The 13827-nt window shown below is 50.5% G+C and overlaps 1 protein-coding gene and 1 long non-coding RNA gene across 3 annotated transcripts; one reads left to right on the forward strand and one right to left on the reverse strand.

Annotated features, from left to right (window-relative positions):
- Positions 1-6178: 6178 nt before the first annotated feature.
- Abhd11 (abhydrolase domain containing 11) lies at positions 6179-12066 on the forward strand. 2 transcript variants are annotated; one of them, XR_442593.4, is made up of 7 exons: positions 6179-6420; positions 6560-6695; positions 7506-7679; positions 7845-8015; positions 8138-8319; positions 8544-8762; positions 11777-12066. XR_442593.4 is itself a non-coding variant. In XM_006971310.4 (6 exons), the coding sequence occupies exons 1-6, from the start codon at positions 6293-6295 to the stop codon at positions 8674-8676; spliced, it is 924 nt and encodes a 307-aa protein (XP_006971372.1). In that variant the 5' UTR covers positions 6179-6292; the 3' UTR covers positions 8677-8834. The 2 variants fall into 2 exon arrangements, 1 of the variants encoding a protein (XP_006971372.1); XM_006971310.4 differs by lacking the exon at positions 11777-12066 and having other exon boundaries at positions 8544-8834.
- Positions 8856-9953, reverse strand: LOC143270640 (uncharacterized). The gene is made up of 4 exons (XR_013047875.1): positions 9781-9953; positions 9337-9431; positions 9097-9217; positions 8856-8995 (listed from the first exon to the last, which is right to left on the reverse strand). It is a non-coding gene; the product is annotated as an uncharacterized LOC143270640 (long non-coding RNA).
- Positions 12067-13827: the final 1761 nt, after the last annotated feature.

Genomic DNA, 13827 nt, shown 5'->3' on the forward strand with positions numbered 1-13827 from the left:
CCCAGGGAGCTTTACACCTCTTCTCTGCCCCCGCCCACTACTTTCTCTGGAATGTTCACTTGGGACCTTCAAACCAACTGGTTTTTCTGCTTGCCAGGCTCGGCCTTGAGCGAGCCATGTGACCACAAGGTTTAGAGCCCAGGACTCTGCATGTCCTCAAAGCCACTCACTCCACAGTAGAACTAGGCTATTTGGCTCTTGGGCATGTATGTGGTCAAAGGTTGTGTGCCAGGCTGGGGTGAGCTGGCTAGACAGAAGGTTGACTATCACACTGTTTAACAACAGTACCCTTTCCCAACAGAACTATGAACCCTTTGACTCTGGGGGCTGGTGACATGGCTAGGTGGATAAAGGCACTTGCTGCCAAGGCTAATGACGTGAGTTCGATCCCTGGAATCCATGTGGAGGAAGAGAACAGAGACTCCTTCATGGAGTCTTCTGACCTCCACAGGTATGCTTTGAGACCTGTGTATCCACACATACACAGAGAGAGACATGCACACACAGACACACAGAAAGAGACACAGACACACAGACACACACACACACACACACACACACACAAATACATACATGTAAAAAAAAGTTTTAAAACTACATCTAGGCTGGAGAGATGGCTCAATAGTTAAGAGCACTTAATACTCTTCCAGAGGTCCTGAGTTCAATTCCCAGTAACCACATGGTGGCTCACAACCATCCTCCTGATGTGTATGAAGACAGAGCACTCATATACGTGAATAAATAAATCTTTAAAAAAAAAAAAAAAACTACATCTAAGGGGCGAGGTCATGGTGGCCCATAACTTTAATCCCAGCATTTAGGAGGCAGAGGCAGGCAAATCTCTGTTAGTTGGAGGCCAGCCTGGTCTAAATTCCGGGTCAGCCAGGGCTACACAAAGAAATCTTGTCTCTAAAAACAAAACGAAACAACAACAACCACAACAAAAAAAAACCCCACCAGCCAACTAACCAATCAAACAAACAAACAAAAAACCACAAAAGATGGAAAAAGGGAGCTGGAGAGATGGTTCAGTCGTTAAGAGCACTTGTAGCTCTTTCAGAGGACCCGGGTTCAATGCCCAGCACCCCACAAGGGAGCTCACAACCATCTGGGAATCCAACAGTGTCTTCTGGCCTCTCTGGGCACCACACATGCACATGGTACACAGACATATATGCAGGCAAAATACCCATACGCATCAAATAAAAATAGATAAATCTGGGTTGGGTATTTTGCTCAGTGGTAGACTGCTTGCCTCTGGGTTCAGTCCTCAGCTGGGGGGGGGGGGAGGAGATAAATTTAAAAGCAAATTCAAGAAAAGGAAAGATCCCAGCACTCAGGAGGCGAGGCAGAGGCAGGTGGATCTCTGTGAATTCGAGGCCAGCCTGGTCTACAGAGTGAGTTCCTGGATAGCCAGTGCTACACAGAGAAACCCTGTCTTAAAAAAGAAAGAAAGAGGGTAGGGGAGTCTTTCCTAGTCGTTGAATCATACAGGGCTCAGGTGTCCTGTCAAACCCTAATAAGTCTGCAGACAACAAAGAGTTCACACTCAGCCTGGTAAGGGTCCCCTGTGAGTTCAGCATAGAGCAAAACAGCTGCTGAGTCCCCTTCCACAGTGGGATGAAGTCCGGGGGTTGATGTAGTACAGACTGTTTCAGCCCTGCCCTGAAGGGCAGAAGAGGCGCCAATATATCTCTGGTTAGTCTTAGTATGTCCTGTTAGTGGGCACTTGACCAGACCCCCCCAGAAAAATTTGCCTAGGTATTTCTCCAGTGCTCTTACATACTCTGTGTGTGTGTGTGCGTGCGTGCGTGCGTGCGTGCGTGCGTGCGTGTGTGTGTGTGTGTGTGTGTGTGTGTCTGTGTCTGTGTGTGTGTGTGTGTGTGTGTGTGTGTGTGTGTGTGTTTTGGGGGTTGGGGGACTGGGTCTAGAATTTGAACCCAGGGAGTCATGAATTCTAGGCAAACACTCTCCCACTTTTTGCCTTTTGGGTTTTTTTTTGTTTGTTTGTTTGTTTGTTTTGTGAGACAGTGTCTCTATGTAGCCCTGGCTGTCCTGGAACTCACCATGTAGACAAGGCTGTGCATCGAATGCATGTAGTGCCCAGAAGAGGGCATCAGATCCCTTGGAACTGGAGTTACAGACAGTTGTGAGCTGCTGTGTGGATGCTTGGAAATGAACCCAGTTCCGCTGGAAGAACAGACAGAGCTCTTAACTGCTGGGCCATCTCCCCAGCCCCTTGGGGATCCTTCAGTAAAATCATATTTTTGTGCCAGATGAACAAAATATACTTGGGTCCTCAGGGAACCCCCAGGCCAGGATTGGACATAGGGAAGTTATTGTTCTAGAACTGCACCTAGCAAATACTTGGCGAACACAGGTTAGAAATGATGAGTGTCTGGGATGGTTGGAGATAGAGACGTCAGTTAACCTTGGGCCCTAAAAGATGTATAAGACAGGGAGTAGGTTTGGTGGCACAGGTCTATAATCCCAGTTATTGAAGGGGCTGGGTGAGAGGACCACATGTTCAAGGCCAGTATGGACTGCTGAATAAGAAAGAACCTGTCTCAGCAGGGTGGTGGTGATGCAGGCCTTTAATCCCAGCACTCAGGAGACAGAGGCAGATGAATCTCTGTGAGTTTGAGGCCAGCCTGGTCTACAGAGTGAGTTCCTGGACAGCTAGGGCTACACAAAGAACCTTCCACTCACACACACACACACATACACACACACAAAAAAAAAAGAAAGAAAGAAAGAAAGAAAGAAAGAAAGAAAGAAAGAAAGAAAGAAAAGAAAAAAGACTCTGTCTCACAATAAAAAGTAAAAAGAGAACTATGAGGCCCTAAGTCCAATCCCCAGCACCATTCAAAATAAAAAGATGGGCCAAAGTGATGGTTCAGTGGTTAAGAGCAGAGGACCCAGATTTGATTCCTAGAACCCATATGGTGGCTCTCAATGGTAATTCCAGTCCCAGAGGATCTGATGTCCTGTTTTGCTACATTCAGGCACCAGACATGCAGATACACACGCAGGTAAAATGTCTATACACAAAACATAAAGTAAAAAATAAATAAATAAAAGGTCATACAATCTCAGAAGGAAAAAAGCCACATTGTCTCTGTCATATTTGGAATCTAGTCAATAATATATGTGTTTGTGCAGACACACTGTGGGAATTGCATAACACAAAGGGAAGAAAAAGGCTAAGCCTAAGGGTGTGAGGAAGGACTGAATGCAGGGAAAAGACCAGGGTTATGAAGAGGATATAAAGATAATTGTTTCTCTAGGTTTTTTTGTTTTGTTTTGTTTTTTTGACACAGGGTTTCTCCTCTGTAGCTTGAAGCCTGTCCTGGATCACCAGGCTGGCCTCGAACTCACAGAGATCCGCCTGAGTACTGAGATTTAAAGGCATGTGCCACCACTGCCCGGTTGTTTCTCTAGTTCGATGTCTGTCATGGATTTTTGTTTGTTTGTTTGTTTGTCTTGGTGATGAATAAGTGCATAAAGTATATCTGATACTGAAAATATAAAATATAAAATTTAATGTGACACTCCACAGCTTCTGTTTCAAATGCCTATTGTAACTATATAGAAGTTCATCGAGTTGTGTAGACTTGGGGTCTTGCTAATTTTGGTATGTGATGTTTTTATTTATTTGCAAGATTTTTTTATAATAAAGTTAATAAGCAATTTAAACATTGGGGCTACAGAGATGGCTCAGTGAATGTTCTTCCAAAAGACTCAGGTTCAATTCCCAGCAACCACATGGTGACTCACAACCATCTACAATGAGATCTGGTGCCCTCTTCTGGCCTGCAGGCATACATGCAGACATAATACATAATATATAAATATACATAATAAATAAATAAATCTAAAACCAAACACAAACAAAAAACAGTTGTCAGGTATAGTGACACACATCTTTAATCTCGGCACTGAGGAGACAGAGGCAGGTGACTCTCTGTGAGTTTGAAGCCAGCCGGTCTACATAGCAAGTTCCAGAGAGACCTTGTCTCAAAAATAAAAAGGGCTGGAGAGATGGCTCAGTGGTTAAGAGCACCCACTGCTCTTGCAATACCCACATGGTGACTCACAATCATCTGTAACTCCAGCTCCTGGGGAGCCTATTCCTCTTCTGAACTCTCTGAAAACACAAGGTACAAACGCGGTACACATAACATAAAGGCAAGCAAAACACTCATACACACAAAGTGAATCAATGTGTGTGTGTGTGTGTGTGTGTGTGTGTGTGTGTGTGTGTGTGTGCACGACTAGGCAACTAGCAGGGCAAAAGGGGATCCAACCGCTTGGTGTCTAGCTGGGGACTCTGGGAAGGACCCGAGCAGCGGGCTTGAAGCGCTATGAGAAATTTAACTTGTAAAAACGACTTCCCCAAGGGGCGGTGGTGGCGCACACCTTTAATCCCAGCACTCAGGAGGCAGAGCCAGGTGGATCTCTGTGAGTTCGAGGCCAGCCTGGGCTACAGAGTGAGTCCCAGGAAAGGCGCAAAACTACAGAGAAACCCTGTCTCAAAAAACCTAAATAAATAAATAAATAAATAAATAAATAAATAAATAAAAACAAAAACAAAAAAACAAAAACGACTTCCCCTAGCCTAAGAGGGGCAGAAGGCAGGGTCCCTGTTGGAAGTGATTTCAGTGCGGAATGGGGTGCGTTCTGTGGGTGAGAGGATTGCTACTCTCTGCTGGTAAATGGCAAGTTGCTAGTCCGGGCCCTTTCTTCATTTCTTTTTTCTTTTCTTTTAGTTAGAGTTTCTCTATGTAGTTCTGGTTGGCCTTGAACTTACAGAGAACCGCTTGCCCAAATGCTGGGTGGGATTAAAAGCTTGAGCCGCCTCGCCCAGCCCAGAGCCACTTCTATTCAGTGCAATAACTACACTATAAATCCCTGGCCAAGGGTTTGATCCTGGTCTTCCAAATTGATCTGCATCAGAAACGGAAGACTGGACCAAGACTCTGGTTCTGGCTGTTGGACCAATCTTTTGCCCTTTCTGCACTTAAATTTACCCATTTAAGTAAGGACGTTCGAAGTGACCTCGAGAGCCTCTGCTAGCTTTTTCTTGAGGGTACTTGGGGAAACAAAGCATTCATAGTCTGCGGAGCCTGGCAGGACCCCTAGCTGTGGCGCACGGCGCCACCAAGCTGGCGGGAGCTGGAACAAGAGCCACTCCTGGCGCCTCCTGCGCTGGCCGGAGGCTCAGAGAGCATGGCATCCACCCGGGGCGGTGCCTGAGGCCCGAGGAGCCCGCCAAGTGGGGTCTGCTCCAGAGCCGAGAAAGGACACACCTTGCCAGGGACACGCCCACGCTTGTTCCTTGACCCTCTGGTCAAAGTAGGGGAACTCTAGAATAGACTACTGGCCACTTAAAAGCTGGGGAGTGGTCTACGACGTAGCCAAGGAGCTCGGGAGGAGGCGCACAGACCAGCCAGGATTACGTAATGGTTGCAAGAGGTGGGGCCAGAATCTTGGGTGGCCCCGCCCAGAGCGTGGCCAAGGAGACAGGTTCTGGGCGCTGCAGCATCTGAAGGGTTTGCGAAATCAAGCAAGGGGCGGCCCAGGTTCTCTTGTGGCTCCGCCCATAGTAGGGCATGACTAATGGCAGCAGAGCTCGCAAAGGCACAGAAGGTGGGAATTACGTATGGATGCAAGGGGTGGTCCCAGAGTCTCCCGTGGCTCCGCCCAAGATGTGGCCGAGGAGCTCCGCTCCAGATGCCCGATAGCGGCTGCCACGATTGGAGTGATGGTACAAAGAACAGGCCAATGGGGTGGGCCCTCCCAGGGCGTGGCAGGGGCTCACAGGTCTGAAGGGTATTGTGTAATGCCCAAGAGGCGGGGCCAACCCCATGTGACACCGCCCTGGTCCTGGCAAGGATCTGGTCTCTAGGCGGCGCGTAGTGTGTGCAGGAATTGAGTTATTGTGCAAGTGGGGCAGGGCTATTGTTGGATGGCTACGCCCATCGCGTAATCAAGGCAGTTAGTCCCCCAGACCAGGTTCCGAGTGGCTTCAAGAATTGCGTAATACGCAAGGGCCGGCTCTTCTGGAGGCTCCGCCCAGGGCGTGACCAAGAAGCTCCTGCATTGGGTAATGGTGCAAGGAGGGGGCTGAACTGTGCTGCGGGATTACGTTAGGCCACGTGACCTAGAGTGACGCCTCGACGGGGGGCAGGAAGATAGGCGGAGCCCTAGTTGGAAACGAGCAGGGCTCTGGGAGGCGGAGCGTGCGCGGGACATCCCTTGGAAGCACCTTCTATAGGCCGCAGGTGACGGCATGCTCCACTGGGCGCGAGCGTGGAGGGTCCCCCGTGGGAAGCTTGGTGCCTCCTCTCCCAGATGCTCGGCGGTGCCCGTTGCCTTCAGTAGCAGCCACAGTAGTGGCCAAGGAAACGCCGATCCGAGGTCAGTCAAGGACACCGGGAAGGTGGTACTCCTCTGGTCCCCTTCGCACGTGCCCCGGCTGGCCCCGCCCCTCCCTTGGCCCCGCCCCTTCTCTCCTTCACCCTCCCCCCCTTTCTCCACGGTGGCCCCCACTTTCCAGGCCGCTGCCGCTGTCCTATAACCTTCTAGATGGAGAGACGACACTCCCAGCCATCGTCTTTTTGCATGGACTCTTCGGCAGCAAAACGAACTTCAACTCCATAGCCAAGGCGATGGTCCAGAGGACCGGCAGGAGGGTGAGCTTCCGGGTGGGGCGGGGCAGGGGTGGGCGGGGGCTAAGGGGGAAGTCTGAGGGTAGAGTGGACCTGGCTTCAACCTCTCAGGTCTGGACTCAGGCTGATAAGTGGGAAAATTTCAGTGCACTGTAACCCGGAAAACATCTTCGAAGAGGCCAGGTTCTGCAGGGTGCCTTCTAGTTCGTCCATTTAGGTTGCAGATCTCCACCCGTCCCTCTGTCAGGTCCCAAAGAAACTCAGGACAAATGGCTAGTTGTGGTGCCTGTTTTAGCATACCAGAGTGCACACTGGCTGCCAAGCTCACTCAGTACCAGTGGCTCCCCTGCCCATGTACCACCCCTACCATAAACTTGTCCAGCCCAGGGGCTTCCCTTCCCTCCCCTTCCCTTCCCCCAGCTTCTCTTTCCTATATAATCCAGCCATTTCGGCCATGCGCTCTCTTGGTTCTCTTAGTCTGAGGCTCCTCTCTTGGTCCTCTCGCCTCCACACCTCAAGTTGTCGTTTGCACCGCCACATGCACACCATGGCATGTGCGTGTACACACGCTTGCGCACACATATATTCATACATATATATGTATATAATAAAAATCAAGGAATACATTGGATAGCAACTAGGGAAGATATTTAAGATGACCTCTGGCTTCTACGCGCACATGACAATGCACACACACACTACACACACGTACACACAAACAAACACAATTATGTCCCCAGACTCATCTCCCTGGCTGCTTCAGAGTCTCTACCAGGCTTTTCATTGTCTACAATCAGAGTAACACCATGCCTCCCATTTCACCCCGCACCCCAGGTGTTGACAGTGGATGCTCGGAACCATGGCGACAGCCCCCACAGTCCAGATGCAAGCTACGAGGCCATGAGTCAGGACCTTCAGGGCCTCCTGCCACAGCTGGGCCTGGTACCCTGCGTCGTCGTTGGCCACAGCATGGGAGGAAAGACAGCCATGCTTCTGGCCCTGCAGAGGGTGAGCTGCATCTATCTGGGTCTTCCTCATCCTGCACTGCCAACCTTACGCGCCCTGCTGATAATGTGGGACACATCCGCGCCTTGGATGGCCAGGCTTCAGCAGCTGTGCCGGAGGCCAAGTGAGTGTGTCCGGAACCTTTTCTTGTCTGATTCTGTCTTCTAGCCAGATGTGGTGGAGCGATTGGTCGCTGTGGACATAAGCCCAGTAGGCACCACACCTGGATCATACCTCGGAAGCTACATAGCAGCCATGAAAGCTGTTGATATCCCGGAGAAGGTGCGGCCCTCCGAGGCCCGGAAGCTGGTGGATGAACAACTAAGCTCCACCGTCAAGGTGCTACATGCTACCCCCTCTCCTCCACCCCCATGGGGTAGACTAAGACACACGTCAGAGGGAAAGGTGGTGGGTGGGCCTCAAAGAGGGTCCCTCACAACTGCCTGACCCACCCAACACAGGACCCAACCATTCGGCAGTTCCTGCTCAGTAACCTGGTGGAGGTAGACGGGCGATTCTCCTGGAGAGTGAACTTGGAAACTTTAGCTCAGTACTTGGACAAGATTTTGACCTTCCCACAGCAACTTGAATCCTACTCGGGGCCCACTCTCTTTCTGCGTGGTGGGAATTCTAGATACATACAGTAAGTCAGTGTGGGGGTGCGTGAAGGGGTATGCCTTATCCACCCCCAGCTGTGGGGGTCTGTTTGGGTCGGGGTAGGGCTTGGGTGTGCGCATGGGGTATCTGGGAGCCTGGCAACACCACTGGGCGTGTAGACTCATGCAACTCTTGTTCTCTCCCATTTTCTCTCTCTCTCCACATTGTCTTCTTTAACCCCATCTTGCTTGGCTTCACTACGGTGGCCAGACCCAGCCACCACGCAGAGATCAGGCGTCTCTTTCCTCAAGCCCAGATTCAGACCGTGCCTAATGCTGGCCACTGGGTCCACAGTGACAAACCCCAGGACTTCATGGATGCTGTCAGCAGCTTCTTGGCCTAAGAAGTGGCTCCTTGGGAGAGCAGACAGGGAACTCTGGGCTTGGCATCCTTGTGACCTGTCCCTGGCTTCTGCGCAGAGAAACTCAGGTGGGCACGGAAGGGCTCAGGGGTCCAGAGGTGGCCCAACACTTTAATGAATAAAGTCGGTTCTCTCGTTAACGTTCTGGGATCCGATTTCACCACCATCGTCCCCACTGACTCCGGGAGAGGATCCGGGAGCTCCCGCCGGCACTGCTGGTCCCTTGTGTGCCCAGAGCGCCCCTGGACTCTCCCCGCAGTTGACTCTGCACCCGCTCTCGAACCAGGAGCTGCATGTCTTCCTGGGGACGGGAGAGAGAGAGAGAGAGCAGGTTCAAGGCCGCCCCCGGGCACGGAGGCGTGTCCTCTGAGCCTCCCGCGTCGGAGGCCCCACCCTACCTACCTCCCAGGCCTCCACTTCCTGCTTCAGCCTCAGTTTCTCCTGTAGGACTTCCAGCAGCTGAGCCTCCACGGTGCGCAGCCTGGCCCTGCAGGAGTGCAGCTCGGCTTCCACCGCGCGTTTCCTGCAGGTGTCAGGGACAGCAGCGGGGGACTTCTGGGGGGATGTCTGGAGTCCCTTTCCTCTCCTGTTGCAGGAGTGAGGCCCGCCCCCACCCCCACCCCCATCTGGAGTCTCTCTCACTTAGCAATGGCTTCATCCCGCTCCTGCAGGACTTGTTCCAGGGAAGGCTCTGCCCGGGCGTCCCCCAGTGCTCCAGCCGCTTGGGATTCTGGGTTCTGTTGGAGGGTAATGGGTGGAGGAGGTAGTGATCTGGGGCTTGTCTGAATGAGAAGCCCCACCCGGGGTACTTCTGCCCTGGCCTTGACCCGGGCCGCTAACCTACCTGCCCTGTAATTTCCACCTAGTCTTACCACCCTTTGCCTCCAGGGGGCGCTCCACCCTCATCTTGTAAAGTTCTAGGAGAACCTTACTTAGTCTGGCTGGCTAGCTGGGAAGTAGGCCAGGGGACATTGGGCCTTACTCGGGAACAGCAAGCAAGACCCCTTGGCCGGGTTCAGCAGAGAGAAAGGGTTTCCTACACTGTCCTCAGGAAATCATAGTGAGTGGTGGTCTGGGGATACGTACCTTTCAGGGTCCCTAGAGAGGTGGCCGGGTGACTGAGGCTCTTGTCAGCTGGTTGTAGCTCACAGAAGACGGAGCCCTTTGCCCTTCCAGGCAGGGCACTCCCTAGCAGACTCCACCTACTGAAGAACAGTCCAGGGCAAGGAGCAAGTACACCTCCCTCCTCACACCTTGGAACACCCCAGGCCTTCCCCCAAGTCTTGCCTTCCTCCGTCCCTAGGGGGCGCTCCACTGGGGTCTTGCTATAGCCAAGGAGGGACAACCTTGGCTTGGTCCAGGACTCCGCAAGGCTGAGCAAGAGGCAGTCCCCCATCGTGAGGGTTGACTCGTTGCTACCCCTTCAAGGCATAATAGCCCCCAGAATTCTAACCCCCACTCAGAAGGGAAAAAAAATCCCAAGGCATCCTTACCAATATCTTGAATATTTGCCTTCCACTATGTTATTGCTAGTATACCGCAAACATGCAGGACCAGGCAGACTCTAACTGAACTACATTTCCAAGATGAGGGAATTTTGTTTGCTTGCTTGCTTGTTTGTTTTGAGACAGGGCTTCTCTGTGTAGCCCTGGCTGCCCTGGAACTCACTCTGTAGATCAAGCCGGCCTCAAACATAGAGGTCCCCCTGCCCCTGCCTCCCAAGTCCTGGGATGGTGCATGTCTTTAATTCCAGCACTCTCAGCACTCAGGAGGCAGAAGTAGGTGGATCTCTGTGAGTTCGAGACCAGCCTGGTCTACAGAGTGAGTTTCAGGACAGCCAGGGCTGTTACACAGAGCAACCCTGTCTTGGAAATCCAAAAGAATAGAAATCTGGGTTGGGGATTTAGCTCAGTGGTAGAGCACTTGCCTAGCAAGCGCAAGGCCCTGGGTTCGGTCCTCAGCTCCAGGAAGGTGGGGGAATAAAAATGTAATAAGGTATGAAACATCATACCCAGTTGTCCTCTTTCTCAACCCAGAGTATTTGTAACCCGTGAGTTTTCGTGATCCTGACAGGTAAACTGCTCTTTCATTTGGGTGAGTCCAGTTTTTCCTCTTGATTGGACCATCGTTTTGTGCTCCCACCATAAACATCCCAGAAATGAGGGTGTTTTCTGATGCTGTCCAGTGTGATTAAACTCTGGCATACGAATGTCAGTCACCTGACGTAGCTGTTTAGTCCATGTTGGGGGAGGGAAGGTATTTTTGAGACTTTGAGCAACATTTTCCTTTTATTTCTCTGTGCAATGCTAGGTGGGAATGAACACAGGCTCTTGTACATGCTAGGCAAGTGTTCTGCTGCCTAGCCACACCCCAGCTCCTCACTGGGGATTCTAGGCAGGTGCATCTACCACTGAGCCATACCCCAGCCCCTCACTGGGGGATTCTAGGCAGGGGCTCCACCACTGAGCCACGCCCCAGCCCCTCACTGGGGGATTCTAGACAGGTGCTCTACCACTGAGCCACACCCCAGCCCCTCACTGGGGATTCTAGGCAGGTGCATCTACCACTGAGCCATACCCCAGCCCCTCACTGGGGGATTCTAGGCAGGGGCTCTACCACTGAGCCACACCCCCAGCCCATAGAATACTCTTGTGTTCTTGAGCATCTCAGCATCCTTGGATTCTTGAACCAGTATCTCCAAGGACAGCTGCATTTAGAGCCCCTGATGAGGTGGCTGTTAGATGGTTCATTGTCATTTGGCAGGTGCATTTCTATGTCCATTTTCACATCTGTATAGTTTTTGGGGTTTTTTGTTTGTTTGTTTTTGAGACAGGGTTTCTCCGTGTAGCCCAGGCTGTCCTGGATCTCGCTCTGTGGCCCAGGCTGGCCTTGCACTCACAGAGATCCGCCTGCCTCTGCCTCTCAAGTGCTGGGATAAAAGGCGTGCGCCACCAACGCCCGTCCTGTATAGTTATTGGTCTTCATAGGTTACACATTTGTTTACGTCTTGCAGTGGTGTCCTGAGTGGCATATGCCACCCTAACCTTTCCCCTTTCTGTGTTTTTATTTCCCTTCTTTAAAGAGCCAGAAACAGAGCCAGCAAAGTGGCTACGTAGGTAAGTGAACCTGCTGCCAATCCTAGAGACTGGAGTGTCACCCCGGGAACCACAGGCTCCGGAGGTGACACGTTATGACAGTAGCTGTGCAAAGCAGAAGTGTAAACGAAGGGTCTGAACGAACTCTCACAAGCCAAGGAAATGGAACAGCCCTGTCCTCTAATGCCCATGCACTGTGGCTCATACATGACTGCGTGTGCTTGTGCATGTGCGCGCATACACACACGAATAAAGTTAAGTTACCTCCCCTAAAAAAGGAGCAACCTAGCTTTCCTTATCATCAATATCTCATAATTTGTTCATTTGTCTAGTATGTTCTAATATTTCCATGGGACTGGACTCTCCTCAGCTTTTATCCATTTTATTTGTTTGTTTGTTTTAGTTTTTGAGGAAGAGTTTCTCTGTGTAGCCTTGGCTGCCCTGGAACTCTCTGTGTAGCCCAGTCTGATCTCAGAGATCAGCCTGCCTCTGCCTCCCAAGTGCTGAGATTAAAGGTATGTGCCACCCTCCCCGCAGTGTGTGTGTGTGTGTGTGTGTGTGTGTGTGTGTGTTCATGTGTCCTGCAGACATTTAGCCCCTGCTCTGATCTAGCCATGTATCCTGGTGAAGGGAGGAAAAACAGACAGGATTTCACCGTCTCGGGGACACTTACATCCTAGCGACACAGACGCCAAAGTGAAACAGCCAGACGCCGTAAGGCATGCCTGCGATTCGCAGCTCAGCAGGCTGAGTTGCAAAGATCGGGGTCTGGAGACACAGCTCAATAATTAAGAGCACATCCTGCTCTTGGAGAGGATCTGAGTTCAGTTCCCAGCACCTAAGGCAGGCAGCTCACTACTGCCTGTCACTCTAGCTCCGAGGAATTTGACACCCTCTCTGGCCTCCAGGGGTGGGCGGTGGGGGTGGCGCTAAGGAGTATAATCATAAATATGCAAATTGTAGCCAGTGTTGGTTCCAACTTCCAGAGCAGTGGCTCTCAATCTTAATGCTACGACCCCTTAATACAGTTTCTCATGTGATGATGACCCCCAGCTGTACAATTATTTTTGCTGCTACATCATAACTGCAACTTTGCTACTGTTGTGAATCATGATGTAAATACCTAATATGTAGATGGTCTTAGGGCGCCCTGTGAAAGGGTTGTCCGACCCCCGGGTCACAACCCACAGGTTGAGAGCCACTGTTCTAGAGCCCAACACCAGGCAGTTTATCTCTTTAGCCCATTTTTTAATTGGATTGTTCAGTATTTTGATGTCTCGTTTCTTGAGTTCTTTATATACTTTGGAGATCAGTCCTCTGTCCGATGTGGGGTTGGTGAAGGTCTTTTCCCATTCTGTAGGCTGTCTTTTTGTCTTATTGACTGTGTCTTTTACCCTACAAAAGCTTCTCATTTTCAAGAGGTCCCATTTATTAATTGTTGTGCTCAGTGTGTGTGCTGCTGGTGTTATATTTAGGAAGTGGTCTCCTGTGCCAATGCATTCAAGAGTGCTTCCTACTTTCTCTTCTATTAAGTTTAGTGTAACTGGATTTATGTTGAGGTCTTTGATCCACTTGGACTTGAGTTTTGTGCACGGTGACAGATATGGATCTATTTGTAAACTTTTACATATTGACATCCAGTTATGCCAACACCATTTGTTGAAGATACTTTCTTTTTTCCATTGTATAGTTTTGGCTTCTTTGTCAAAAATCAGGTGTTCATATGTGCATGGATTAATGTCAGGGTCTTCAATTCGATTCCATTGGTCCGTATGTTGGTTTTTATGCCAGTACCAAGCTGTTTTTATTACTATAGCTCTATAGTAGAGCTTGAGGTCAGGGTTGGTGATGCCTCCAGAGGTTGCTTTCTTATACAGCATTCTTTTAGCTATCCTGGGTCTTTGTTTTTTCATATGAAGTTGAGTATTGTTCTTTCCAAGTCTGTGAGGAATTGTGTTGGGATTTTGATGGGGATTGCATTGAATCTGTAGATTGCTTTTGGTAAGATTGCCAGGCAGTTTATTTTAGGCATATTTAA

This window comes from Peromyscus maniculatus, chromosome 23, assembly GCF_049852395.1.
Source record: "Peromyscus maniculatus bairdii isolate BWxNUB_F1_BW_parent chromosome 23, HU_Pman_BW_mat_3.1, whole genome shotgun sequence".
NCBI lineage: Eukaryota > Metazoa > Chordata > Mammalia > Rodentia > Cricetidae > Peromyscus > Peromyscus maniculatus.

What these genes read in the sequence shown, in the direction of transcription:
- Abhd11 (XM_006971310.4), top strand. Translation starts at nt 6,293, where the DNA reads ATGCTCCACTGGGCGCGAGCGTGGAGGGTCCCCCGTGGGAAGCTTGGT. An exon ending in TCCAGAGGACCGGCAGGAGG is followed by an intron (nt 6,696 to 7,505) that starts GTGAGCTTCCGG and finishes CCCGCACCCCAG; the next exon opens with GTGTTGACAGTGGATGCTCG. An exon ending in AACTAAGCTCCACCGTCAAG is followed by an intron (nt 8,016 to 8,137) that starts GTGCTACATGCT and finishes CACCCAACACAG; the next exon opens with GACCCAACCATTCGGCAGTT.